This window comes from Petaurus breviceps, unplaced genomic scaffold (assembly GCF_028583685.1).
Source record: "Petaurus breviceps papuanus isolate PSGF00001 unplaced genomic scaffold, PetGlider_PUasm1.0 182, whole genome shotgun sequence".
NCBI lineage: Eukaryota > Metazoa > Chordata > Mammalia > Diprotodontia > Petauridae > Petaurus > Petaurus breviceps.
The window spans coordinates 6764524-6790049 of NW_027185786.1; the positions used below are offsets into that span (position 1 = coordinate 6764524).

Sequence of the window (25526 nt, forward strand, 5' to 3'; positions counted from 1 at the left end):
TTGCTAAATCTGCGTGTTTAAGGCAGAGTATGAACAAATATAAATGAAAAGAAAATCCTCTAAGACCAATAAATGAATTTATTATAATACACACACACACACACACACACACACACACACACACACACACACCCAAGCAATATAACACCAAAATACCCCAAATTAGACCAAGGCTTTTAACTCAGTCCAATATCTTCCACTTAGCACGACATCAAACACTAAGGAAAAAACAAATGAGTTCCACTATTGGTTGTGCTACATACTATTTGTGTGACTCAAGGCAAGGTCACCTCTCCAAATCTCAGGTGACTTATCTATGAAATGATAAGGTTAAACTAGAAGATGTCTAAAGTCTTGTCCAGCTCTAAATCTCTGAAATTATGTATTTTTTGTTTAAAAAAAGTTATTCGCTACAGCAGTGTATGGAAGAGTCCAACACATATGTTATGTAGAATATTTTTTTCATCAGTGTTTACCTGCGTCGCATTTTTAAAGAAAGCTGCATGCAATTTGTCATCCTTTAGGAAAAGTTTTCAAAGTCAAATGTATATACTTTACTTTTTAAAGCTATTTACCCTTTAGCTTTGTGAGTTATTGCAATGATCTCTATGATATAATTATCTTGATAAAAAGAATGATTTGAGGGCTACAACTGGTTACTCAAAGGTCTCAGAAAAACAGTAACAGTTTTGATGATGACCTAACTTTTTCCTATATTCTAGTTGTTGTTCAGTCTTTCAGTCATGTCCAACTCTGCAACCCCATTTTTAGAGTTTTCTTGGCAAGATTACTAGAGTGGTTTGACATTTCCTTCTCCAGCTCAATTTACATATGAGGAACCAAGGCAAACAGTGTGAAGTGACTTGCCCAGGGTCACACAGCTAGGAAGTATCTGAGTCTGTATTTGAACTCAGGAAGATGAATCTTCCTAATTCCAGACCCAGTGTTCTGCCCTAGATGCACCACCTAGCTACATCACCCCCCTCTCCTACCCCTCTTTCCCAGTAAAACATATATACAAATTTATACAGAGATAGGTCAATATATATTTATGTATATCAAGTTGCTATCATTGGGATAGGGTCAAAGTAGAGAATAGAACAAGTGGGGGGAGGGATAGGATGGAGAGAAATATAGTCAGTCTTTCACAACATATCCACTATGGAAATGTTTTGCTAACTATACATGCACAACCTATATTGAATTGCTTATCTTCCCAGTAATGGTGGGTGATGAGGGAGGAAAGGAAAGAATCTGGAATTCAAAGTTGTAAAATCAAATGTTAAAAAAATATATATTATTATTATTTTTACATGCAGCTAGGAAATAAGATATACAGGCACTGGGGTATGGAGATCCATCTTGCCCTACTGGAAAGTCAGAGGGTGAATGGGGGAGGATATAGGAGAGAGCAGATTGGGGGAGGGGGTATTCAGTGGGATCGCTGTTTTGGGGTGGTGAGTAGGGGAAAAACAGGGAAAAAATGTGTAACTCAAAATCTTGTGGAAATGAATGATGTAAACTAAAAATAAACATAAAATTTTAAAAAAAAAAGATTTTTTTCATTTTTTGCCTTTGTTACTCAGTGTATTAACTACCTCCAGCTCTGTCATCTGAAAATACAAACCTACCACTTTTGCCTCTATCTAAGTCACTGATAACAGTTCATAACAGGAATAGTGTCTACATTTGAGGTTTGAAAAGCACTTTACAAATGTTATCTCATTCAATCCTCACCACAGCTCTAAGTGGTTAAGTACTAGGTTAAGTGCTATTTTCCCCATTTTCATAGAGGAAGAAACTAAGGCAGATACTAGTTAAGTGGCTTACCCAGGTCATACAGCTAGTGTTCGAAGTTGGATCTGAACTTAGGTCTTCTAAGGCAACTCCAGCACAGTGGATAGAGTGCTAGGCTTGGAGTCAAGAAGACAGGAGTGCAAATTTGACCTCTAGTCTCAGACACTTACCACCTGTGTGGCCCTGGGCAAACCATTTAACTTCTGTTTGCTTTAATTTTCCCACCTGTAAAATGAGGACAACAATAGCACCTGTCTCCCAGGGCTGTTGTGAGGATCAAACGAGATAACTAGAGCACGCTCTGCTCAGTGCCAGGCCCATGGTAGATGCTACACAACTGTTTATGTCCTTTTCGCTTTCTTCTACCCTTCCCCCACTTCCTGACTCAAATTTCAGAGCTCCAGCCACTCTACCACCTAGCTGCTGAGCACAGATCCCTTGGGCACACCACAAGAAATCTTCAACTAAGATGATGTCAAACCATTAATGAACGGATTGCATCTAGGCATTCACCCAGGTGCACTGAAACTGCTTAATCCTCTAGCTCCTATCACTTCACCAAGTCCACAGCAGGAGACCTTCTGATAAAGGCTTTGCTGAAACCCTGCCGTGATCCACCAATCTAATAACCCCATCCAAAAAAAGGTCACAAAGTTAGTAGAAGTTCTGGGGCAGCTAGGGGGCGCAGTGAATAGAGCACTGGCCCTGGAGTCAAGAGGACCTGAGTTCAAATTTGGCCCCAGACACAACACAAAAAATAGCCGTGTGACCTTGGGCAAGTCACTTAACCCCAATTTCCCTCCAAAAAGCAAAAAAAACAAAACAAAAAATATGTTCTAGGGCCGCCTCCTCCCACTCCTTTGCAGAAGTGAGGTCTATGGTATATAGAACACTGAATGTATTATCAGACTTTTTTTTTTTTTTTAACAAGATGATCAGTTTTATTGAACTGCTTCTCACCCACCACCTACTTTTTCTAATAAAGGATTACCTTCTTATAAGAGATTGTTCTCAGAGAATGGAAGTGGAGTGGGACACACTGGGAAACATAGGTGATATAAAAAAATATTAACATACTTAGAGAATCCTAGAGAATCAAGTAAAAAACTACTTGAGATAATAAATAAATTTGGCAAAGTTGCAGGATATAAAATAAACCCACGTAAGTCCTTGGCATTCCTATATATCTCTAACGAAATCCAACAGCAAGAGATAGAAAGAGAAATCCTATTTAAAGTTACTGTAGACATTTAAAAATATTTGGGAATCTACCTGCCAAAATAAACCCAGGACTTACATGAATACAATTAAAAAAACACTTTTCACACAAATAAAATCAGATCTAACTAATTTGAAAAACATCAATTGCTCATGGCTGGGTCGAGCTAATATAACAAAAATGACAATTTTGCCTAAATTAAATTACATATTTAGTGCCATACCAATCAATCTACCAAAAAATTACTTTGTAGAGCTAGAAAAAACAGTAGCAAAATTCATTTGGAAGAATATCAAGGGAATTAATGAAAAGAAATGCTAGGGAAGGTGGCCTAGCCATACCAGATTTTAATCTATACTACAAAGCAGCAGTCATCAAAACTACTTGGTACTGACTGAGGAATAGAGTAATAGATCAACGGAATAGATTGGGTACACAAGACTCAGCAGCCAATGACTATAGTAATCTACTGTTTGATAAACCCAAAGACCCCAGTTTTGGGGATAAGAACACACTATTTGACAAAAACTGCTGAGAAGATTGGAACATAGTATGGCAGAAATTGGGCACAGACCAATATCTAATGCCATACACCAAAACAAAGTCGAAATGAGTGCATGATCTAGGTATAGAGGCTGATACTGTAAGCAAACTGAAAGAGCAAGGGATAGTTTACCTGTCAGATCTATAGAAAGGGGAAAACTTCATGATGAAACAAGAGTTAGAGAGCATTATAAAATGCAAATGGATAATTTTGATTACATTAAATTGAAAAGCTTCTGTAAAAATAAAGCCAATGTTACCAAGATTAAGAGGGAAATGGAAAATCGGGAAAGAATTTTTACAACCAGTGTCTCTGATAAAGGCCTCATTTCTAAAATCTACAAAGAACTGAGTCAAATCTATAAAGAATACAAGCCACTCCTCAATTGATAAATGGTCAAAGGATATGAACAGGCAGTTCTCAGAAGATGAAATTAAAGATATCTATAAGCATATGAAAGAATGTTGTAAATCACTATTGATTAGAGAAATGCAAATCAAAACAACTCTGAGGTACCGCATCTCGCCAGCCAGATTGGCTAAGATGACAAAACAGGAAAATAATAAATGCTGGAGAAGATGTGGAAAATTGGAAAACTAATGCATTGTTGGTGGAGTTGTGAACTGATCCAGCCATTCTGGAGAGCAACCTGGAACTATGCCCAAAAGGCTATCAATAAATGCATACCCTTTGACCCAGCAATATCACTTCTAGGGTTATATCCCAAAGAGATCAGAGAAGTGGGAGGACCCGTATGTACAAAAATATTACAGCAGCTCTCTTTGTGGTGGCAAAGAATTAGAAATCAAGGGGATGCCCATCAACTGGAGAATGGCTGAACAAGTTGTGGTATATGAATATAATGGAATACTACTGTGCTATAAGAAATGAGGAGAGGAAGGACTTCACAATAACCTGGAGAGACTTATATAAACTCATGCTGAGTGAGAAGAGCAGAACCAGGAGAAACCTATACACAATCACAGACACAATGTATGTGTGACGACTAACTTCAATAGACTGGACTCCTCTCAGCAATGTAAGGTTATAAGACAACTCCAAAAGACTCATGATGGAAAGAAATATCCACATCCAGAGAAAGAGATGCGGAGTCTGAATGCAGACTGAAACAAACTACTTGCTGTATTTCTTTTTCTTCTTTTGTTTTGTTTCCTCTTTCCCACTGATCATTCCATCAGTTGTAATCCTTCATTACAACCTAACTAATGATTAATGTGAAGATATTTGTAGATCCTATATTCGAGTCCATGCCGCCATGATGGTGGGGAGGGAGGAGAGGAGAGGGAGGGAGAGAAAATGTGAAACTCAAGGGACTATGGAACTGAATGTTGTAAATTAAAAGTAAACAAATCAATTAAAAAAGAGATATTAACAACAAATTATTTTTTTAATAATACATTCTTGGATTTTGCCAGGAATCACTGTGCTAGTTGAAGACTCTCCTTCCTTCCTGGAAGAACAGGATACTCACTCCCTTCCAATCCTGTGGTTACTACACCTATTCTCTTCCAGATCTTTCAAAGACCATCAATAGCATTAGTGATCACATCTGGCAGTTTCTGCAGTACCCCCAAGGATGTAGTTCACCTGGGTCTGGTGATTTCAAGGGTAGTTTGGTATCCTCTTACCATGTAACTAATTACCGTATGTATTCACTTCCTAAAGCCCTTTATGTTCTGTTTTTTTCAAAACAAAGATTATTCTTCTTGGAAAGAAAACAGAAGCGAAATAAAGAATGGAACAATTTTGTGTTTTCTATCTTTTGTTATCATCACTCCATCCATGCCACACAAAAGTCTCATCTTCTCTTTGAACTTCTTTGCCCCAACATGGCAAAAAGAAAAAGCAACAAAAAAAAAAATCTTTGCTGTTCTTAGCTTCTTAGCTTTTCTCACTGGCCTCAGCTTATTCTGAGCTTTGATTTTCCTAACACTATTCTTATTGGGCTATGCCATACTTTTGAACTCAAAAGTTCTTACCTGACCTTGTTTCCATCTCTAGTACATGCGCATTCCCTGTGCATAAACAATGATCCCATTAGTCAACAATCACTATTCATACTGATTAAAATGGTTTCTTGTGTCTTCAAAATAACATTTTTGGGGAGCTTCTCATTCCCCTGAGACCTGGCTTTCCCTATGGAATTTGTCCATAGGATCCCACTTCTTTTCTGAACCCTATGTAAAATTGGTTGAACCTGTAAACTATAAACCCTGAACCAATAAAATCTTTTCTCCTAAAGTCTAGGATAAATATCACACAATATATAGCCTTCTTCTCCTCTATCACAAACTTTAGGACAGAGTGCTTACTTCCCCCCAAGATTTGTATCATTTCCCCCAGTAACTAGCTATTCCTCACTGGGAAAATCATATTCAGAACATATGTGCACACACATACATGTGTACATGTGTGTACATGCATGCGTGCACGCGCACAAATAGAGAGAGTGAGACCAAGAGCTGTTCCCCTTCTCATTCAGGCAAGCTGAGAAGTTACTGGCTGTTCTCTTTTTGGCAAAGGGAAAGGGAAAGCACTCCAAAAGACATATGAATAACTTAAGTCCATCATCTCTACAATGTCATATCTCTGTGCCAGGCCTGAGATCTGTTTCCTGTCTACTTCTTTCATTTCCTCACTGTCCATCTAGGAGGCCTGGAGTGTATTCTAATAACAATTTCTCTTCTGCCTCTGCAGATCTTCAGATCTTCACAAAAACACTTCCTAGCATGCTTCAACATGAGAAGATCTTCATAACAATGTTACTTCACCCCACCCTTTTACCTAGGCTTTCCCGACTGGATAAGATATATCTTCCTCAGAACAACGTTGTATGTGGTGAAGGATTTCAGAGAACCCACAAAATGACAGAGTGCAATACATCTCCAACTAATATCAGTCTGGCAAGCTGAAAGGAAGGGTCTATCGCACCGAGCTGGCAGAGGAGTGCAGTCCCTCATGGGCAGTGACGGCACAGACTTGCCAGAACAGACCTCAGGGGACTGAATCACTGGCAGCTGTGGCGGTTTCCAGACTTCTCCATCCATAAATGCCAAAGAGAAAGTAAAAGGTCAGTGGGGAAACTCTGTTGGACCTGGGTGAGGGAAGAGCACAGTCTGGTCCCTGTCCCCAGGGTGATAGAGGTGGCAGTGGTGGTGGCAGTGGCAGCATGGTAGCTGCTTCCTGAGCTCCAGGCCCACAGATGGTGGGCAGACCCAGCAGCTGACCAGAGGACAACTGCAGGAATCTCTCTGCTGGTACTGAGGCAGGATTCTCTTGCTTTGCCCTGCTTGGATCTGATCTGGGTCACAGTCTTCAGTGGCAGTCCTGGGGTGAAGAGGAGCACTGGCATGGCAGAGCTTGTGGTGGCTGTGGAGAGGGAATCCTCCTCACAGTTCTGAGGCAGATGCCCAGAAATAGCTCTGATAACAGCTGCACAAAACCCCCAAAATTTGTGACACAACACTCTCCACTCTGGAAGCAGAGTTCTACTATGGCAAAAAGTTAAAAAGTCAAATAAGTGGCTAGCAAGATGAGCAAACAGAGGAAGAGAAATCAAACTATAAAATTGTTCTCTGGTGACAAAGAAGATCAAAATAGAACCAGAAGAAGACAACAAAGTCAAAACTCCTGCATCAAAAGCCTCCAAGAAAAATGTGAATTGGTCACAGGCCATGGAAGAGCTCAAGAAGGATTTTGAAAATCAAGTAAGAGAAGTAGAGAAAAAGTTGGGAAAAGAAATTAAAATAATGCAAGAAAATCATGAAAAGTGCGTCAACAGCCTATGAGAGGAGACCCCCCCAAAAAAAAATACTGAAAAAATAACACCTTAAAAAATAGACTAACTCAGATGGCAAAAGAGGTCCGAAAAGCCAATGAGAAGAATGCCTTAAAAAGCAATATTGAACAAATGGAAAAAGAAGTCCAAAAGCTCACTGAAAAAAATAATTCCTTCAGAATTAGACCAGAGCAAATGGAAGCTAATGACTTTACGAGAAATCAAGATATTATAAAACAGATCCAAAAGAATGAAAAAATATCAGACGATGTAAAATATCTCATTGGAAAAACCACTGACCTAAAAAATACATCCAGGAGACATAATTTAAAAATTATTGAATTACCTGAAAGCCATGATCAAAGAAAGAGCCTAGACATCATCTTTCAAGAAATTATCAAGGAAATATTCCCTGATATTCTAGAACCAGAGGGTTAAATAGAAATAGAAAGAATTCACCAATCACCTCCTGAAAAGGATCCCAAAAAGAAAACTCCTAGGAATGTTATAGCCAAATTCTAGAGTTCCCAGATCAAGGAGAAAATATTACAAGCAGTCAGGAAGAAACAATTCGAGTATTGTGGAAACAAAATCAGGATAACACAAGATTGAGTAGCTTCTACATTAAAGGATCGAAGAGCTTGGAATATGATATTCTGGAGGTCAAAGGAGCTAGGATTAAAATCAAGAATCACTTACCAAGCAAAACTGAGTATATTACTTCAGGGGAAAATATGGTTATTCAATGAAATAGAGGACTTTCAAGCATTCTTGATGTAAAGACCAGAGCTGAACAGAAGATATGACTTTCAAATACAAGAATCAAGAAAAACATAAAAAGGAAAGAGAAAGCATAAAGGAACTTATCAAAGTTGACCTGTTTAACATTTCTCCATGGAAAGACAATATTTATAACTCATGAGACTTTTTTCAACATTAGAATAATTGAAGGGGGGATGTGTATGCGTGTGTGTATATGTGTGTATGCATACGTGTGTATATGTGTGAAGTGAATATGAAGAGATGGTATCTAAAATAAATCTGAATTTAAGCATAAAAGGGAAAAGGTTGTGCAACTAAAAGTACAAGCCCTTTACAACTAACATTTTTTAAATCCTAAAATAAAAAAATTCTTAAGACTCTATGTATTTCAAGGTCAAGAACTCCAGAGTAACTGATTCTTCTAGTGTACTGAACCCTAACTGGATTTTTTTTTCAGCTTGTACAGCACTATTTACTTCTTATCCAAAAGCTAATCACTTTTGCAACAGAACAGGAATTTGCTCCTACTTGATTGTCCATAACCATCAAAATTTCCTATTTGAGGACCATGCCCTCCATAAAATTAGCTCCTATTGTTAACATGAACAAGTGCTATATTATTTATTTCTACTCAACAATTTCTTCTATCCCTACTTCCCTACTTCCACGTGCCACACTTTCCGATGCCCCATCTATACACCATTAGATAAATGGTCAAAACATATAATCAAAAGAAGAAAAACAAGTTATCAACAAATAAAAAAGTTCCAAATTGCTACTCATAATTATAACTGAAATGTAAATTAAACATCTGAGGTTCCACCAAGGACAAGACAGATGGACAAAGAAGACAATAAAGGAAAATGACAACTGTTGCAGAGCTTCTGGGAGGGGCAGACACACTAATGAACTTTTGGTGGTGCTGTAAATTGGTATAACCATTCTGGAAAGCAATTTCAACCTAAATGCAAGAAATCATTAAACTTCTAAAACTATACAGATCACTAAGCTACCCTAGTACCCAGTAATGCCTTTACAAAGCTAAGACCACAAAGAGTTCAAAGAAAAAGAGAATAGACCCAAATAAACAAAAATACTCAAATCAACAGTTGTAGCAAAGAACTAGAAACTAAGGAAATCACAATCAATTAGGGAATAGAGCAAATTATATGTATATGAATAGAACAAAACATTATTTCACCATAAGAAATAATGAAAGGGATAGATTCAGAAAAACCTAGTAAGACTTGTATAAATTGAGATAGAATGAAATGAACAAAAGTAGTTTTTTTGTACTGAAAAAAGTACACAGAACAAAACAGAAGAAGGTTTAGACAAAGACAAGGGAGACAGCTTTGGAACTAACATTCTGAATGTATTCTATACTTAATAGGCAGCAATGAAAATTCATGGTTTCATGTACAACCCTCTTTTCCTACTCTATGTATATGGAAATTTGATGTCAGGTTTAGAAAAACAAAAAAATTTGTATCAAAAAATTCTACTATGTCAAGTTTAGAATCTTTTTCTTAATAATGTAGGGGTGGCCAGGTGGCGCAGTGAGTAAGAGCATAGGCCCCAGCATCAGGAGACCCGGGATCGGTTCCGACCTCAGATACTTGGCAAAATAACTGGCCATGTAACCTTGAGCCCAATTGCTTTAAGAAAAATAAAATAATGTATACTTTAACTTATCTCAATGAATGTATTCGTAGTAATAATTCTCTTAAATAATGCTATAATCAGAAAGACTTCTTAAATCCAGTGAATGGAAAAGATGACAAACCTTGTCCATGTTTTCCTTCATGTAAAGGAGGTAATTCACAAGACACATTTGGTAAAAAGAACCTAGGGAAAAGGATTATCTGTCTTTTTCAGTTGCTGGCATCTTCTCAACTTCATTCTCTATATTTTTGGCTCAAATCCTAACATATCAGGTTTCTCTAAATCTAATCTAATATGCCTTTCACCAATTAGCCAACAAAGTAATTACTGAGGATTCATCCCATACTTTAGTGCTGTGGCATATGCCCAGTCAAATCTTGACAGAGAAGAAGGGAAGCAGGAAGAGGAAAAAGAAAAAGGAGGACACAAGAAGAAGAGGAAAAAACAAGGAGGACAAAGAGGAGGGGGAAGAGGAAGAGAAGAGGAAAATGAAGACAAGAAGATGAAGGAGGAAAAGAAAGAGACAAAGAAGGAAAAGGAAGAGACAGAGATGAAGGAAGCCTTAAAAGTTGCAAATCACTTTATACAACTATCTCACTTGAGACCTAACCCTGTTAGGCAGGCAGGTACTACTATAGTTATTATCCCCATTTTACACATCAGGAAACTGAAATTCAGAGAGATTAAGTCATGTGTCCAAGGTCAGAGGCAATATTTGAAACAAGGCCATAACCTGGGTCTTTGTTAGCTGGCTAATGACAGGCAGATTAGGCACATATAATTCTAAACCCAGGGAGGCAGGGAAGTTGAAGTTAATACTTTTAACCTTATTCTTCTTTAGATAAAATCTTTTTCCTTAATCAAACCTACCTCCCCTAGAGCAACCAAGAACCTTCATCCTCTGCCCCAAGTACTTATTATCAATAATTCCTCCAGTCAGCACTCCTACAGTCAAAAGATAAATCAAATTCAAAGCAATTTTTCTATCCATTACCCCCCCAAAAAAAGTTTTGTGCCTTTTGTACCAATTTTTTCCTGAATACCACAGCATCCCCAAATCTCCAGCTGTAAAAATACAGTATCTTTACTTTTAAATTGGGAAGACAAGACTATTTGAAATACCTATGCAATGTGACACCAAAAGCACATTAAAATCCGAATTTAAAAAGACTCATAGGCTTATGTTATGCTGGCCATACTATTGTGCTCCAGACCCTCAAAGGGATCCATCCTTGGACTACTTCAATGGAGCACAGTATTTCATGCACAATCTCTCTTATCCATTTACAATTACTATTTTTAAAAAACAATTTTGAAGAGCTTATGTTAAAAAAAGTATCATCAAGGTTTATGATCATGTAGGCATAAATATAAACTGATTCACACATGCTTAAATCAAGAGATAGCATGGCCAAGTGAAGAGCTGATCGACCTGAGATTCAGGTCAAGCTCTAAATGTGGTGGCACCAACAACTGACATAGGTAGTCTACCCCTAATTTAAGTAAATCTATGGTGGCTGGTCCACGACCAGTTATTAGAGTCTTTTTGAAGACAACAATATAAAAAGCAACTGCCATGCCATCTCTGATTCAACTATGGGAGAAGCATTATATAATCATCTGCAACAGGAAAAAATAAACACGTACGTGTTCATATTACATTTATGTACAAACAAGTACACATTGCATGTTATTTTGAACTAGCACATAAATGCTACAATAAGTTACTTTGAACCAAAACTCCTTACCAAAAGGAGCCATTTTCCTGATATGTTATAAGCTTCAGTTAAGAGTTATTTCAGTCTTTTATGACCTGGGTAGAAAAGACTTATCCAATGTCCACAGAGTAAGAAATAAAATAGGACATCCCTCCACAAGAGATTGATATGACCCAAAAATTAATCTTTAAACTTGCTACCACTACCATATCCCACCTCCCTACAATGTGAACAGATTCCCAATGGGAAGAGGACAGAGTTAGCACCACCTTCTACTAAGTAGTAGCTTCCTCTACTCTAACAATGTATATAAACCAAAGGAAACCATTAGTGTCTTGCCAAAATAAGCTCAAGATCCTAGAATAATATTATCAACTAATAAGCATTTATGAAGTGCATTTACAGGTCAGGCACTGGACCTGGTGCTGGGGATACAAATACAAAAGTGAAAACAGTCCCTATACTCCAGGAGCTTATAATATACAGGCAAAAGAGGTAGACCCAGACAAGCCTACCTGACCAAAGTGTGCAGGATAGCCCAGCATGTGCATGTAAAGTAATTTTGCAACATTCCGACAGCGGTATGTGTTGTCTTCTTCTCTAAAAGATGACCGGATGGCAGCACATTCTTTCTGGATCATTTCTCGCTCTTCTGCTTGGGTTCGGGCTGTCCGGATGGTCCGGATCAGCTCCCGAAGCCTAATAGGGGCTGGCATCCTCTAGAGAATAAAGATACATAAATGAATATGATACACAAAATCCTCACTAGGCAAAGTATTCACACAATTTCTGCTATAAAATAATAATGCCCAAATATTAAAAGATTAACACTATGAAAAAATGTTAGACTTGAAATGTCTGGGTTCAAATTCAGCTACCTTACACTACCTGACATTTTAGGCAAGTCACTGATCACTGAAAAATTAAGGGCCTGACCTAAATGACATCTGAGCTGGTCTCTTCTAGCTCTAAGTAATTTTTTAAATTGTGAGCATAATGTACAAAACACGATTAAGGCTTTACAGACCAAATTACTAAAATGAGTTAAATCAGGAAACAATCCAAATTCTATTAAATGTGTTCAGCAAAGATCTATATTTAGCCTAAAAGAAGCAACTTTATTTTGCTATGAAAGGCTATAAAATTATACATAACAATGGAAATAGAAAAATGTGCCCCAAAGTCACCAAAACGTGTATACTCTTTGATTCAATAATACCACTACCAGGTCTATACCCCCAAAGAGGTCAAAGAAAGTGAAAAAGGGCTTGTGTATAGGGCTTGTAAAAAACCCTTTTTGGTATAGCACAGAAATAGAAACAAAGTAAGGCCCTAATGCCTAAACAAATTAGGATATAGGAATATAATGGAGTATTACTGTGTCATAGGAAATGACAAAAATTAGGGTTTCAGAGAAACCTGGGAAAAGATCTGAATGAACCAATGCAATGATATAAACATAACCAGAACAATTTTATACAATAACAATATTATAAAGGAAAAATAACTCTGAAAGATTTGAGAATTCAGATCAATGTAATGACTAACTACAATTTCAGAGTACCCAGGACAAAATATGCTACCCACCTCCTGACTAAGAAATGATGGACTCAAGACACAGATGAAGACACATTTTTAGACACAGCCAAAGGGGGAATCTGTTTCGCATAACTCTGCAAATCTGTGACAAAGTCTTTGTTTTTCCTTTTTTTCCCCCCAATAGGAGTGGGTAAGCAAGGGGACACAGGGTAGCAAAAAGAAGGTCATTGGGGCAGTTTTTTAAAATTGTAAAGAACAGAAGGAAGGTCAAAAAGAAGCATAGACAGCACAGCTATAAAGGTACATGTTGAACTTTTATTTTAAAAACAAAAGCAAGTTAGACATAAAAGATAGGAATTTTTATGTACAATACTCCCATTCTATTCTACTATGTATCCAAGATACTTCCCTTTTATTTAATGTTTTAAGTTCAAAATTTTAAATTTGAAAAAGAAAAGTTTGTACAAAACAAGATGATTCGATAAAGTATAGGAATGTATGATAAAAGATATCTTTACAGCCCAAATACAAGTACATCATTTCTTAGCCTGCTGGATGCCCTTTTAGCTTTGACTGCTTAATCTATATTCTATAAACTTACAAAGGGATGGTAAAGGAAATGACAAAATAAAATAGTAATATCAGCCCTTCTATGTACTGTTTTCTCAGTTCGGCAAATTTCACTCTGTTCATACAACTTTCCCATCTTTCTCTAAACTCATGAATTCAAATCTGAATTTGAATGATGAATCATTTCTTATGGTACAATATTATCCTATAATATTAACATATATAATTTTGTTTTAGATATTTTGCAACTACAAAAAGTACTACTATGAATAATTTAAAATATAAGAGACCTGTCTGATCACCCTGGGGATTGTTGTTGTTGAGTAGTTTCAGTCATGTCCAACTCTTTGTGACCCCATTTGGCGTTTTCTTGGCAAAGGTACTGGAGCGGTTTGCCATTTCCTTCTCCAGCTCATTTTACAGATAAGGAAATTGAGGCAAATAGGATTCGTGACTTGCATAGGAACAAACAACTAGTATGTGTGCAAGGGTAGATCTGAACCTGGGTCTTCCTGACTCCAGACCCAACACTCTATACACTTCACTACCTACCTGCCCACTTTAGGGACCTATGCCAAAAATGTGACTGCAAGGTCAAAGCATTTAGTTTGATTTTTCTCAAATAATTCCAAATTGTTTTTCAGAATGGCTAGACCATGCATAGCTCTACCAAGAATGTTATTAGTATGCTTATTTTCCCAGTTTACTTCCACCTTCTAACATGTATTAAAAGGCTATTTCCATCTTTTAACATAAATGACAATTTTATGGGTATTACATAAAAACCATCCATTTAATTTGCCTTTCTATTAGGGAAAGGGAAAAGAAATAAACATTTATATAGCACCTACTATGTGCAAGGCACTGTGATAATCACTTTACAAACATATTATTAACAATGTGGAACATTTTTTCCAATATGGTTGCTAAGAGTTTCATTTCTTCTTTCAAAAACTGTTCATATCCTTTCAACACCAAGTTACTAGAAAATGGCTCTTGGTCCTACATATTTTCATTAATTCCTTACAGATCTTCAATAAGAGTTTCATGACAATGAAAAAAATTTACTAAGTGATTCTTAGGTGCCAAATGCAGTACTAAACATAGAGTACAGAAATACAAAAGATATTGTCCTTCATTCATTCTAATGGGAGAAAGATAGAGAAGTGGTTTACAGGAAGTTATAGTCTAAAAGTCACAAAAATGGTTATATGTGAGGCAGTCAAATGACATACCCTTTCCAGAAGTAAAAGTAGTGCTCATTTGATTACAGTTTTTAGAACAAAAGGTAGAAAGAGGTAAGGGTGCCTTAAGAGGTGACTGATGGTTCCCAGAGAATACCAAGACAAGACTTAGGTCTCTGGACCTTCAGTTCAGAACACAAAGTGCCAACAAGATGGAATGAACAATATCAGATTTATCTGATACAAAAAAAAAATTTCCACAATGAGATAGTTTTATTCTAGTTACACTAATCTTGCTCATAAAGAAACTTTTAAATTTTAGATCTTTTAAATCAGGTGTCAGACTTGCAGGCAGCAAATAAATGGCTGGAACCAGATTAAAATGTATTTGGGAATCATTTAACAAAATATATAAAAATACAACATAATGTTAATTTGTGGTTTTCTAAGTTAATATGAAGCTAGAGGGATCCTGCTTCCATTTGAAATTGATACTACTTATCGAAATCATTAATTTTATCTATGATCATCTCATTTACTGTCTGACTAACAGCCCTCCCTATAATCACTCCCTATAATATATAAATCTTACAAAGATCTCATAAATACCTCCATCGTTTCTCCTCTTTGAATGATGTGACATTTTATATTTAAATAACGTTATCTGTTTTATGAGGTTATATGATATATGGTATAGTTTCTAAGGTAGATAATGCTGGTTTAAATCTATTTTCTGCTAAGCTGTTTTCCGTTGCTTTAATTCTTGTTGAATGAAGTTATTTCTGTTTATTTTTTGGTCCAACAATATGTTCTTGTGCTGACTGAATAAGAAGCTACATTTTACTGTCTCTGGATCTCACTTTTCTGGTTTTTGCCACTGATCTACTTTTCAATTTTTTGAAATCTGATAATGCTAATGTCTCTTTTATTCCTTCTTTTCTCTCCATTTCCCCTGAGATTCTAAACCTTTTGTTTCTCCAAGTGAATTCTGTTATTTATTTTCTTAGTTCTATAAAATACTCCTTTGGAGTGGCATGGCACAATTCTATAAATCCATACAACTAATTCTGGGTAGCATCATTTTTATTACAAGGGAAACAACCTATAATGAATAAAGACTATCTTAGTATTGCTTTATTTTTGCAAAGAATTAATTATAATTACATTTATGTAAGTCCCAAATATGCCTTGGTATGTTAACTGCGAATGGAGGATACCTCTACCTACAAGCTCCTTTAATTAGGGCCTATTATTTGCGGGGGGGAGGGGAGTGGAAGGGAGTTCCTTCTCCCTCCAGTACTGAGCACAGTTCCTGGCATACAGTAGTGCCTAATAAATGGTTGCCAACTGAGTGATTAATAAGCTTTCCCTTACATCAAACCACAATTTGCTTCTCAGCAACTTCTATACATCTAGACAGTCAGGTGGATAGTTCAAATCCTCATACACTTATTGGCTGTGTGACTCGTAGCAAGTCACTTCCTTTCCCTCAGCTTCAGTTTCCTCCTCTGGAAAATGGGAATAAACCTACTCCATAGAGTTGTTTGCAAACTTTAAAGTTCATAAATGCTAGCCATTATCAGCTATTATCTCTTCTAGTTCTATTCTTTGAAACCAAGAATACAAGTCTAATCCCTTTTCTCCATGACCATTCAAAGACAGCTATCACAACACCCTAACTTTTCTTCTCCAGACTAAATATCCCTAACTACTTCAACCCATTACAGAATGGGTCGATGGTTCTCTCACCATCCTATCACCCCTGCTCTGGACTTGCTCCAATTTATCTATATCTTTCCCAAAATGTGGTACCCAAAATTAAAGAAATAAATTATTCCAAATAACATATAAAAAAGGTACAAGTCAAGCCCTGTGAGGTTGGAGGTGGATGTTCATTATTAACTTTATTGTTCAATCATTTTTTCAACCATGTCCAACTCTTCATGACCCCATCTGGGGTTTTCTTAGCAAAGATACTGGATGTGTCATTTCCTTCTCCAGGAGTTTAGTGGTCCAGCTAGAAACATGTGGACTGCCATGAGGCTGGTGAAGAATAGCAACAGAGAATAAGAGACAGCCAGTATCATCTGAGACATCCCAGAGGCCTCTGTTCTAACCAAGTATATCAACTTGAGGTAACAGCGTAACATTTATATTGGAAAGAACTCTGGCTCTGGAATCCCAAGACCTGAGTTCAAATCCTTCCTCTGCTGCTTACAAACCCGTGTATGAAGAAAGCAAGTTGCTGGCCTCCGTGGCTTCAGTTTCTTCATCTGTGAAATGGGAGAATTACACCAGATCGTCTCTCAGGTCCCTTCCATTGAAGGGAACTGAGGAGACTAGAACAGCAAGTGGTTAATTGTGGGAACTGAGTGAACCATACTGAATCCATCTTATGACTCAGTTCTATATCTAGTTAAGTTCCCTTTCTACACATTATGAGTCCGGTCCAAATTCAGTCCTGTGAGAAAACTTTATTCAACTGTGGGGATTGGGAGAAAACCTTATTGCACTGTTTTAACCTAGCTCCATGTCTCTAGGAAGCTGGACCACCTCTACCTGATGCTTGGAGACCCCTAACTAAGAACCTCAGTTTTGCCAAAACCAAAGACTGTGATAGAATAAGTTTTCTCACAAATGTACATTTCAAGCAATCTATATGTCTTATATGAAAACTCCATACTAATCAATCAGTTATTGTTTCTATGTTCCTTTGACTGTATACAGACACTGTGAGAGTGGGGAAAGTAGGACACCCTCACATCTCTTTTTCTGATTTCAGGAAATTCCACCTGTTTGCTTTCCCCCTCCCAACTTGGAAAGTACCTAATCTTTCCTCCAATTGAAAATCAGATTACCCAATGTTGAATCCTGATTGTTTTCTTTTAATTAATTGGTCATATTTGATTATCTTTAATGTATAAAAGTCGTTCTCTCCCTATATTCAGAGGCCAGTCCTAAACTGAGAAAGGGGCCTGGTCTGGATTTGTTAGGCAATTGGCATGCAATGCTTAATAAATCCATATGCTCAGAAGCTTGAACCTTTGTTTCCTCAAGTCATTTCATCTTTCATCTACCACACATTCTAGATCTAGGATCCTATTATTTTCTTCTTGCCTTGCTCAATCCCAAATTCTGAATTTTCACACAAGCTGATCACTATAATCTGAAAAGCATTCCTGGTTACCTAATGTCTTTTTCTAACAAATCATACTCCAAGTTCCCCTCCTTCAGGAAGCTTTTCCTTTCTCAATCCATAGAGTGTCTTTATTTCCCACAGTTTCATCTTCATTTTATCTCTTCCTAATTCTGTGCTGCTGTTGGTGGAGATATTCTTGCTTCTATATCAGCTGTGTTTCTTTATGTCATATTTTGTTCATCTTTCCTGTGAAACTTTTTTTTTTGCACTTTCTTTGTAACCCCAGCACTTAGAACAGTGACTGACACATAGTAAGTACTCAGTAAAGTCAGCTAACTGACTTTAAGTCCTTCTAAGACAGTGAGTTTCTATTCTCTTTATCCTACAGCCCTAACCAGTAATTAAAGATCTAATGTTTTGTTAAAGAGTCTTATTACTACTTCTATAGTAGCCATAATTCCACTGAAAGAAAAGAGGAAGATATAATACTGTACTTCAAAAACCAACTTGCCAGAATATATGTTACTACTAATACCTAAAGCAAAGAGCTAAGTGTCATATCAGAGTTGGAAATGTTTAAAAAATGAACAAAAACAAAATACAACATAGATCATGTAAATCTGTGGTTTTCTAAGTCAATAAGCTGCCTGCAGAAATCTCTTTTTGAGTATGACACTACTGATTTAATGTCCAAGCAAAGAAAGTTTTAAAAGACAAGTTAGTTATCAAAATTATAGTGTAATAGGAAACACTAAATCACCCAATAAAAAGTCAATGAAAACTTAAAGAATAGGACATCATCTTTAATTAGAACACTGAAGCATTGAACATTAAGTCAGGAGGCCTACATTCCAATATAGGCTCTGACATGTGCTAGATAAGTCCCTGAGCAAGGCATTTAATATGCCTGAGTCTCAGTCTGCTCATCTGTAAATAGGGACAGTACTTACACAATCTATGTCCCTCAATAGTGTAAGTATAAGGAGAACTCTTTGTGGGACTCATCACTAACATGTTTGTTGTTTTTTCAATTTTAAAATATTAGACTAACAAGGCTTAGAACAGTTTTCTGTACATTGTAAGCACTTGAACATTTGTTAAATAAATAACATCAGTTAAGTCTTGTGGATAGCTCTGGAATGACATTAATAGAAAAGCATAAAGAAATGTACAAAAAGTAAATTCTTGAGGTATGGTATCCCAAGCACATTCAGAAACATGAAGAAATGGTCTAGTATACAATTTCTGAACCTGAAAACCTCTTTTCTATAAGGTCAACTCTATAATCTACTAATGGGTTATAGGAGTACAAAGGAACTATGTCCCTCCCCATAATTCAGATAGATCCTTAGCTGTCAACAATAGGATTCTAACAGCATAACTCAGAGGGAAAAAAAGGCTTTAAATTACTAAGTATGATTACAAGTCATATATTAAATAATATAGAGATTTTACAAACTTCTCTTCCCCAATTTAATGCAACATCCAAAGAAAACTTTTAAAATTTGAATTTCTTTTCCCTTACTTCTTATTAGTATATTTGGAAAACTTCCTTTTCCAAAAAAACAGGGTTAAAGTTTCTGAAGTTATGAACTATCAATATACAGGAAGAAAAACTGGATTCATATATTGGGGGGGAGGGAGGGAGGATCTGCAAATTAAGGCAAAGAACTACCATCAGATTCAGGTAAATCTGGGCTTTCTGACACCTGCAAGATTTCTTTCCCATTCTACCTTAGATGAAGTCAAATGATATATCTGAATATGAACTATTTGAAGTTATAATTATGGTATGGTACAAATATGAAGTTACAAATATGGTAACAGGTTTCAGTCCAATGCAAATTATATAACCACTCCTAAGGATTTATTATTTGTACTAATCAAGACCCAACATTATTAAGGAAGTTACAAAAGGAAACAGTGGTCATGGTAATTTATGCTCCTTGAGGCCAGGGAACACATAATGAGACTTATCTTGACTGAGAAAGACAACAAATTCAAATCCAGCCTTAGACACTCATTAGCAGAATGACTGTTGCTTGGCAAGTCATTTCAAACTTCTCTCAGCCTTCAGTTTTAAACCAAGTTTAGCCTTGATTTCTTCATCTGTAAAATGGAGATAATAATACCTAGCTCCCAGAGATGTTGTGAGGATCAGATGAAACAGTATTTGTAAAGTGTTGTGAAAACCTTAAGGTGATATATAAATGTTAAGTTCTTTCTTTCTAAAAAAAGGATAAATACAGCTAAAAATACTTATGCATTAGACTAGAAGAAAAAGGAAAACTCTCTTTCTACAATACCTTAAAAAATCTGTAAATAGTAGCTAATAACTATAAAGTTTTAGTCATACACGTAAAATTATATATAATATATGTCATTCCTAAGATTGCTTTCTAATATCTCAGATCATTACTAGACTTTTCACATCAGTATAATTTATAAAAAGCAAAGTTTTAAAAGATAGGGAAACTATGTACTCTGAGCAGAGCATTAAGAAATAGTAATAAAAAATTTAACTTTGCTCAGTATCAAGATGAAGTTGAAACTATTTTTCATTACTGCAGTTTGATAAAGAGAGAATAGATCAATAAATCAGCAGTGGGAACCTCTGGCAAGTAGCTTTATAGAATATGGTACATTCCAGTACATGAGTCAAACATGTACAAGATAGACCCCACCCCCAAAACTAAAACTAAGAGGGTTGTTCTTGCTAATGTTGGGTTTTATGAACTTTAGCTGATTTGAAAGATTCAGCTTTGAATACCAAATACTTCATAGAAGATTATAGTCTACTAAAGTATGTTTTTTCTTCTTAAAAAATGGAAATTCAGCTTCATAAATTCATGTACTCTCACATTTCATTATACCCAAGGATTCATAACACTAACTTTGAAACCCAACAATTTGAAAGGCAAGAGATGCTCAGTTGGCAAAACAGAAACACCAGGTACAAACAGTAGTCTGAGGTTAGCAAAGCAGTCGTGTATCAGGTTACACTGTGACTACTGTATTGTAACACAATTTAAAAAAAAAAAACTTGTCTTTAAACTAGCTTCAATTATTCAGAAAGTATCAGAGGTTGCAAATACACTTCCTCTTGAGTCATTAAAAAAATGACTTAACTTTAATTTAACTAAGACTGAAAGAGTTAATTTTTTAGTCAAACTTTCAAGTCCCCAAGAAAAGTACACTACTCCTTATCCTTTCATAATATGCCTTTTTATACTACTAAAGTCTTAGTTGATAACTGAATATGTTTTAGTCAGTGAGTTGGAAGTGTGTTTTTGTTTTTTAATGTTATGACTTTTTCCCTTTTAAACTGACTTCCTATAGAGGCCCAGACTCATGCCAAAGTTAAGTGTTCAACAGTGCCACTCCTTAAAAGAAAAGGAAAATTTCATTTGTCTTCAAAGTGCAGATGACACCTTTCTTCCTTTCTACTTTCTTTTTTCTATTCTTGTTTTTCTAACCAAAACAACAAAGGTAAGCCTAATATAGGTGCTTCCACAATAGAATGATTTTTAAGCTTACAAATCAAAAGACAGAAATATAAATCTTCCCCAAACTAAACTGCTTGTAAATACTATTATTAGAAGAGGTGAAAGCAACAAAAAGTAGAGAAGGAAGCTAAAAGCAAGAAAGAACTGGAACCTACACATAACACAAAGATCAAATCATCTTGAGAATCTAGAACAGCTAAACAAGTTGTCTTTGTGGACAGATCATAGGTGTAGATTTGCTGAAGCTAAAATCTCAGAATGCAAGTCAGTTTTAAGTTTGAATGATACCAACTAACCTTATTACAAAGACTCCAGAAATATTTAAATCCTTGACTTCTGCTGATAACCTAAAGTCCAGTTTTAACTATGAAATACTGTTTGGGCATCCAGTTTCTGCCTCTTAAAAAAATTAAGCTCGGCTGTACTAGGAATGAACAAACATGTAACTTTTTAATCCAAATCATGCTACTTAGCCTCCATTCAGACAGAAGAGCCTCCCCGAGACAGAAGTGGTCGCAAATGGGGCAGGACATAAGTTTTCACAACACCTTAATAGTCTGTTCAAACATATTTCTCAAAATAATTACACCTCATAGATGGTCAGTGAATATTTGTGTTTATTAAATTGATGGTGTTGTCTTCACCATAATATATTACTGAAGAGTTCATAAAGCCAAAGCCCTTGTTCTACTCAAAGTGTATAAATCTTGCAACAAAGTGAGAAATTAAAAAAAAAAATACTCCACTATATTAAACCATTAGAGACCCTAGGTTAAAAATAACATATATCAGACCTTCTAACTCTACTATGTAAAGATATAATTCAAGAAAATAACATGCTGCTATATATATTAGCAGACAATAAATATCTGCACATTCAGCAGTTGTTTTAGTGTTTCCCAGCACTAACTAGCTTTAAGTCATTTAACTTTTCTGAGTCTCTTTCATCATCTGCAAAATAGAAACAGAGGACAACCTGCATCATTTGGTTGTGAGCAAAGTAAACTTTAAAGTGCTACAGAAATTGGGTAGTTACTATATTGAACAAACAGTACTAAATCAACTTTTAGTTGTCTGAAATCTTTAACTCCAGCACAAAAGGTGATCTTACTTTCCATGAACAAATTTTAAACAGCATCAATTTCCTAATCCATAGGACTCCACAGTTCAAAAGTAAACATAAAAGCACTGAGGACTAAATGTCTAAAATTAATATATTTTAAAATATTTCCAAAATGTTCTTCAAAGTAAGTCATATGACAAGAAAATAAGTCACATGGAAGCAGAGTATACCAAAAAAAAAAAGTGTCCACCTAAGACTACATATAGCTAACACAGAAAGTTTTATTTACATGTTAACATCTTAGTGAAAAGAATAAATCACTAATGCACAGAAGAAAGAATTTATTGACTTCAGTTTGAATCAGGATGTACAAAACTAACTTATCCCTATGCCTTTTTTTGTGAACTCAAGCAAGTTATTCCACTTCTCTGCCTGGATTTCTACAGCAATGACATTGGGATGATTCAGTCCCACTCAACTAACTTGAAATGACATGAAGAATAACTAACAAATTAACTGTGAAATGCTTTTTATTTGCCTATTCGAACATTGCAAGAACGTATTAGGGCAGTGTGCTTAGTGTTCCAAAAGTCGAAGATTCTGAATATAAAGTTAAGGAATGCTTTAAAAAAGTAGGGGGAAGAAATAATAAAACTTCAGTATTCTAAAGTTAATGAAAACTACTACCAGTAGATACTATTACAGACTTGAAAAGGACAATAATTCAAAGTCTCCATCAAGTTTTCCCATTGCATTAACTATGTCCTAAATGACAACCAAGAAAATTATTTTCTGCCTATGTTGGATGAACTTTCTTTAAAGGCATTCATGCCAAGGGACGCTGAGCTTTCGACTTAACATCAAGAGATACAGAAGTACCAACAAGTACAGTACAGCTGGATGCTCCATCAATGGCAATCAATGCCAGTTTATCTGCCTTCTTCAGCTACTGTTTATAACAGTCGCACACCTGGACAAGCTGGTGAGAGAAGATGCTCTACGCCAAAAAGAAGACAGCCCTCCTGAACTGGGAGCTCATAGGACGTAACCCCCTCGGTGCTTTGTAAAAGCCCATCAGCCAGCCGGCAGTGACTGCGGGGAGAAGCTGCGGCCCGGGGGGCTCGGGGAGCAGGACAAGCTGCACTCGGCGCTAAGTTTCGGAGTCAGACCAGGAAGGAGAAGCCCGGGGACAGGTCCGGGTTGGCCCTCGGCAGCGATACGCGTTGGGGGGGGGAGTTTTCGAGGGGTGCGCAGATGTCAAGTTTCAGGAAGGTGGGAGGGTCCTGCAAGGTGCAGGCAGGCGCTCACTGCTCGGGCGCCCACCAGGCGGCAGACCCAGGGGGTGACGGGACTTTCGGGGAGACTTCTCGAGGTTACCACGGCTAAGGGAAACGGGGACGTGGCTCCCGGGAGCCACGCGGGGGGTGGGGCCCGGGGCGGCCGCGAAAGCCCCAGTTCCAGGGGAGGATCCCTCCAGGGACAGGGTCCGCCCGGAAAAGTCCCGGGGCCAGAGTCCCGAACCCGGCCGCCCGGCGGGAGCCACGGCGGCGGGCGCGGCGCGCGGAGGCCCCCCGGGCCGAGCCGGGGCCCAGGCCTTGGAGCGAGCCCCCGAAGGAGCCGCTGCCGGGCTGCCCCTCCGGCTCCGGCCTGCTCCTCCTCCTCCCCACCCCCCACGGCCCGGGCTCCGGGCTCAGCCCTCCGGCTTGACAAGGGGCGTCCGGCCGAGCGCCCTCCGCCATCGCAGGGAGCGGGAGGCAGCGGCTCCGGGCGCCGCGAAGGACACTCACCGGCCCGAAACCTCGAGTAAAACCGGCAGCTCCGGGGGCGGCGGCAGCAGTGGCAGCAGGAACCGAACATCCAAAATGGCGGCTCCCTCGGCCTCAGCACCGCGACAGCTGGCGGAGGGATCCGGGCCAGGGAACAGGGCTTTCAGCAGCTTCGCCCGCTCCCGCCGCAGCCGAGAGAGCCCCGACGCCTCCCGCGCCTGTGCCCAGGGCCCCGGGAAGCAGCCTTCGGCGCCCCCGCCGCTTCCCTAGCGCCCCGGAATTCCACTCCCTCCCAGGACTATTTGCCACGGTGGAAGTGACTGCATCTGGACGGGAAGCGCAAAACGAAGCACGACTCGGGGCTGTCACTGATGACGAGAGACGCCGCTGCCGAGTCACCGCTGCGGTGAGCCCCGGCAAGAAGCGTCCGGTCGGGCCCGGAGCTGACGGATATTCGTTCCGGGGGGGTGGGGGAGTGGCGAAGAGGGAAGAGGCGGAGCTTACTCTGAGAGAGACAAGGAGGGCAGGCCAAAGAGGGCGGGGAAAGGCTGCTCAAACCTGGGGCGGGGGAAGAGAGGGGGGGGGAAGCGGAATCCTAGGTTCACCAGACTGGTTCCCGATTAGGAATTTAGTTTTTCCTTTCAATTTGACCTTAAGGAGTGGTCTGCTGACCTTTAGGTTTGGAATTGAATGGTTTTCTGCCGTCCTGGCCAAGAGTGAGCCAAAGTCTCCAGCCTAAGGAACAGACGTGGACCGGCTTCATAAATGATTAGACAGGCTGGTCAGCGTCTGCAGTTTAAATGCAAAAAGGGTCAAAGTGTCCTAGCCCACTGAGGAGGAGGAGGAAGGTGACCGAGCTGAGCTAGTGGGAAAGCCTGCCCAGCCAGTAGCCTTTAGTTCCAAAGGACTCCGGAGGGTGAACGTGGAGCAAGGCTGTAGGACAAGAGACGCAGCTCCGTCAGGTGCTACCGACAAGCATTTATTAAGCGCCTACTGAGTGCCAGGCCCCGCGATACGATCTGGGGACACAAAGGCAAAAAGGACAGACCCTGCGCTCAAGGAGCTCATAGTCTAACAGAGGAGGCAACAAGCGAACAACTCTGAAGTGCAAACGATAGATAGGTAGATAGATGCTAAATTAGAGGTAATCAACAGAGGGAAAGCACTAGTTTTTAGAGGGATTGATATCAAAGACTAGGTTGAAACACCGGGGTCTAATTAAATTAAATGGACAGTATTGAAAAGATTTCCCGAC

At 38.2% G+C, this 25526-nt stretch overlaps 1 protein-coding gene across 3 annotated transcripts in view; it reads right to left on the bottom strand.

Annotated features, from left to right (window-relative positions):
* AP1G1 (adaptor related protein complex 1 subunit gamma 1) overlaps positions 1-25526 on the bottom strand; it is a 71871-nt gene that overhangs the window by 45057 nt on the left and 1288 nt on the right. For 2 of the 3 annotated variants that reach the window (XM_069087705.1, XM_069087706.1), the window contains exon 2: positions 12020-12223. In XM_069087705.1, the coding sequence (XP_068943806.1) occupies positions 12020-12223 (204 nt within the window). Of the gene's footprint in view, positions 1-12019; positions 12224-24292; positions 24629-25526 lie in introns of those variants that run through there. The other variant, XM_069087707.1, reaches the window with a different exon arrangement.